The sequence below is a fragment of the Silene latifolia genome, chromosome Y (assembly GCF_048544455.1).
Source record: "Silene latifolia isolate original U9 population chromosome Y, ASM4854445v1, whole genome shotgun sequence".
In the NCBI taxonomy this organism is placed as follows: domain Eukaryota; kingdom Viridiplantae; phylum Streptophyta; class Magnoliopsida; order Caryophyllales; family Caryophyllaceae; genus Silene; species Silene latifolia.
The window spans coordinates 203,010,487-203,014,698 of NC_133538.1; the positions used below are offsets into that span (position 1 = coordinate 203,010,487).

General features: G+C 39.5%; 1 protein-coding gene across 1 annotated transcript; it reads right to left on the reverse strand.

The window, feature by feature from the left end:
• Positions 1-1,023: 1,023 nt before the first annotated feature.
• LOC141629866 (uncharacterized) lies at positions 1,024-3,027 on the reverse strand. Its single transcript, XM_074442793.1, has one exon. The coding sequence runs from the start codon at positions 3,025-3,027 to the stop codon at positions 1,024-1,026; it is 2,004 nt and encodes a 667-aa protein (XP_074298894.1).
• Positions 3,028-4,212: the final 1,185 nt, after the last annotated feature.

A 4,212-nucleotide genomic window follows, 5' to 3' on the forward strand; every position in this document is an offset into this window, starting at 1 on the left:
TATCATATGCCTTCTGCAGGTCAATTTTGAATAAACATCTGGGTGAAGCATTTGGTCTCTCATACAACCTTATTAGATCTTAGCATATCAGGATATTCTCCTGAATACTCCTGTTTTGAATGAATGCACCCTGATTCTGGTCTACAATATGTGGTAACACTACTGCAAGCCTGTTACATAGCAATTTAGATATGATCTTGTACACAACATTGCAACATGCTATAGGCCTGAACTGAGTAACATTCTGAGGTCTCTCACATTTTGGTATCAAGGTAAGAGTGGTGGCATTGATTTGTGTCAGTAATCTCGTCTGAGTGAAGAAATCCTGAACAGCTGCAATCACTTCTCCCCCTACCTCTCCCCATGCATCCTTAAAGAACTTACTCGTGTACCCATCTGGTCCAGGTGATTTAATATCTGGTATACTGAACAATGCATCTCTAATCTCCTTCCCACTGACAGGTCTCATCAAGGATGCACAATCATCTGAACTGCACACAGGTCCCTGCTCAATTATTCTTTTATGGATCTTGCTAATAGCCTGACTTGTGCCAAGCAGGCCTTTATAATAGTCCAGGAATGCAGTTTGAATTTGGTCAGGGGTATCACAAACTCTCCCAGCAGTGTCCTCAATTCTAAATACCTTGTTCCTATGGTTTCTCTGTTTAAGCAATCCATGAAAGAAGGCACTATTTGAGTCCCCATCTTGTACCCATTTATGCTTTGCCTTTTGAGCTAGATAGCTATCTCTTACTGCAGATAACTCTTTCAGACTGGCAGTAGCTTCTGATTCAAGAGCTCTCTTCGCATATCGATGGATTTTTGCCTACGCTCTTGTAATTCCTCTATCTCGCTTCGTTTGATATCATCTGCTTGTTCAATGTCACTAAATTTCTCCCTGTTCAGTTGCTTTAAAGCAGGTTTCAGAAGCTTCAATTTCTTAACAAGCTTAAACATTGGAGTCCCATCTACTCTAGACTGCCAGGTATTTCTCACAATAGGAATGAACTCCTTGGATCCACCCTACATATTGAAATACTTGAAGCATTTCTTGCCCTGCACTTGCTTGTTGCTGCTCACAATACAAGGTGTATGATCATACAATCCCTCTGGAAGAAAATGGGCATACAAGTCTTTCAAATGATCACACCAGTCCTTATTAATCAATACCCTGTCCAATCTGCTATATATCCTCTCCTCAGGCTGTTGTTTGTTATTCCAAGTATATAGAGCACCAGTATCTGCTATGTCCAGGACACCACTGTCAGCTACACAGTCCCTAAAAGGCTCCATTTCAGAATTAGGCACATTTCCACCAACTCTCTCATTTGCTGCCAATACACAATTAAAATCTCCTGCTATAGCCCATGGTCCAACAATAGTCCCTGCAATTCTCCTCAAGTGTCCCCAAAGAGGAGCTCTATCATTAATACCATTGAAGGCATACACCATTGTCAGATAGAAGACAGTCTTACTCACTAAAGATTCTACCTTCATATGGATGAATTGAGCATTGTATTCCAGAAAATGGACCCTAAAAGACCTAGGCTGCCAAAGAATCCAAATCCTACCTCCATTGTGATATCCACTATTAGTAGATATACTCCAATTATTAAAATTATTTACAACTTTATGAAAAGCTTTGCTCTTTATTTTTGTTTCTAATAAGCCAAAAAGACCTACTCCTTTATTTTGCAAAAAGAAATTAATAGCCTTCTGTTTACCAACTCTATTCATTCCCCTAATATTCCAGAACCCTATACTATCCATTAGATAAAATAAGAGGGCTACCACTACCATTTCCAGCTGCACCAGCTTTACCAGGAGACTTAAGTACCTCTTTGTATGAGTGTGCACCAAAAGACTCCCTGCTATACCCATTCTTCTCATTTTCCGCTCACTTTGTCTCCCCTTCTCAATTAACACCAATCTCTTGACTGGGGTCTTAGGCAACTTGGAAGGAGAGGTAATAGCTTTGCTAGGGACCACTTGCATTTCTGATGTTGTTATCTTGTGATTGGCATTCTTCACAACTGGCCTCCATACTTTCTTGGTCACTATCTTCTCCTTAACCAATTTGTCTTTCCTACACTGTTCCTGATCATGCCCTATACCTTGACATTTCGTACATTTAATAGGTTTCCACTCATATTCAATGTCAATTTGATTTACTAACCCATGCTCATCCTTGAATGCTATTTTGGTTGGCAACTCCTGATCAACTACCAACTCTACCATAACACGAGCAAACCCCAGTCTGGTTCTTTCCTCAGTAGCTGTATCATTCTTGACATATTTACCTACAATGCCTGCAATTTTTGGTAACCCCTTTCCCCAGAACTTCAAAGGCAACCTGTGCAGTCTTATCCACGCAGGAACACATTTCACATCCTCTTTAGTCATCTCCATGTCTCTCTCCCAAGCTTTCACTATCATTGGCTTGTTATAAAAAAGGTAGTGTCCTGAAGCAAGGACCTTCTCTTTCATTTCCATCGTTTTAAACCTAACCAGGAATATCCCATTGGGCAAAAAAGAAATCTTGTCTATATTATACCTCGTCCAGATTCTCCTTATAAAACCTTCAACTATATCCCATGGTGGGTTGGCTCCCAATATAAAGCAAACAACAGCCTGCTGCCAATACTCTATTTCATCTGCAACATCTTCCTGATCCAACTGCAGCATCTCCTCACTCCCTATTTCAGGGACATGTTCTGGAGTATCAATGCTCTGTTCTTCAGTCTCCTTTTCCTCCTCGCTCTCATTGATTTCTTCCTCATCTTCTTCTTCTTGTTCTGATTCAGTATCAGTCTCTACTACTAGCTCTGGTATCCCTACCACTTCATGAATGTTCTTTGTTTTCCCTTCCATTTCGACATTAGGTCCATTCATCACATTATTAGGGCTTTCTGAAACCTCCTGTTCTTCTACAATTTCCTCCAAATTCTTCACCTCAGACGTTGGGGGGATGCTCCTCCCACGTAGAGTCATCTCTCTTTGTCTCTGTTGAATTGATTTCCTGGCCATGGCACAGAAATCAATGGCGGCATAGCATGCCGTGCATGGCTTCTCTCAGTTTTTTCTCTCTAGGGTTTTTTTTATGACCTTTTAATGTTAGTAGTTTTTGGGAGAGATTCTAATTTGAACCTTGTTCATCCATTGTTGGAAAGCTCAAGAACTAACAAGAAGTAGCCCCTTACTCACTTTCATAAACAACATTTCAGCAATATTTCCCTTAAAGTTCAATCTGCCAAGACTGCTCTGGTGAAGTGTCAAAAAAACCTTGGTTCCAACCCTTTCTCTGCTAATCTAATTCAGGAGGAGAGATAATTAATTTCTTCTTATAGTAAGCTTATAGAAATAGAGTTTACTATTCTTTCTCAAAGAGCAAAAATTAAGGACATCCAGGATTCTGATTGTAGTTCTAAGTATTTTTTTTGCTAAGATCTGTGAGAGGACTCATCAGCAAGTTATTGGTGCCATTAATGATAAACATGGCCAGCTCCATATGGGGTTTCTTCCTGTTAGCAATGCTTTCCAAGAGTATTACCAGGACCGGCTGGGGCAGAGTTCTCCTGTTACTGCTTTGGATATTGATTTTATTTCTGCTGGTACTATGGTCACTCCTTCTGATAGCATTAACCTAATTAGGGAGATTACAACTACTGAAATCATAGATTCTCTTTTTGGTATGGATTCTAACAGTAGTCCTGGTATTGATGGATTTTTTGCTGGCTTTTTTAAATCTATTTGGCAAATTATTACTAAGGATTTCTGTAAAGATGTGAATCATTTTTTTCATTCTGCTCACATGTCTGAGCAAGCTAACTCTACTATCATTTATTTAATTCCTAAGAGGACCATTGCTAATGCTATCACTGATTATAGACCAATTTCTTACTGTACTATTTTTTATAAGACAGTCAGTAAAATTTTGGCTAACAGGCTTCAAAGTATCCTTCCTTCCATTGTGGGTGCAGAGCAAGCTGCCTTTATCAAAGGTAGGAGCATCTTTGAAAATATTATGTTATCTCAAACATTGGTTAAAGGATATAATAGGACTAACATTTCTCCTAAATGCATGATCAAAGTAGACATAAGGAAGGCTTTTGACTCTCTTCATGGGAATTTGTTGCCAATATGCTCTCTGGTTTTGGCTTCCCTAAGCAATCTACTAATTGGGTGGGTGATAGGATTCATCCAAAGTCCTTG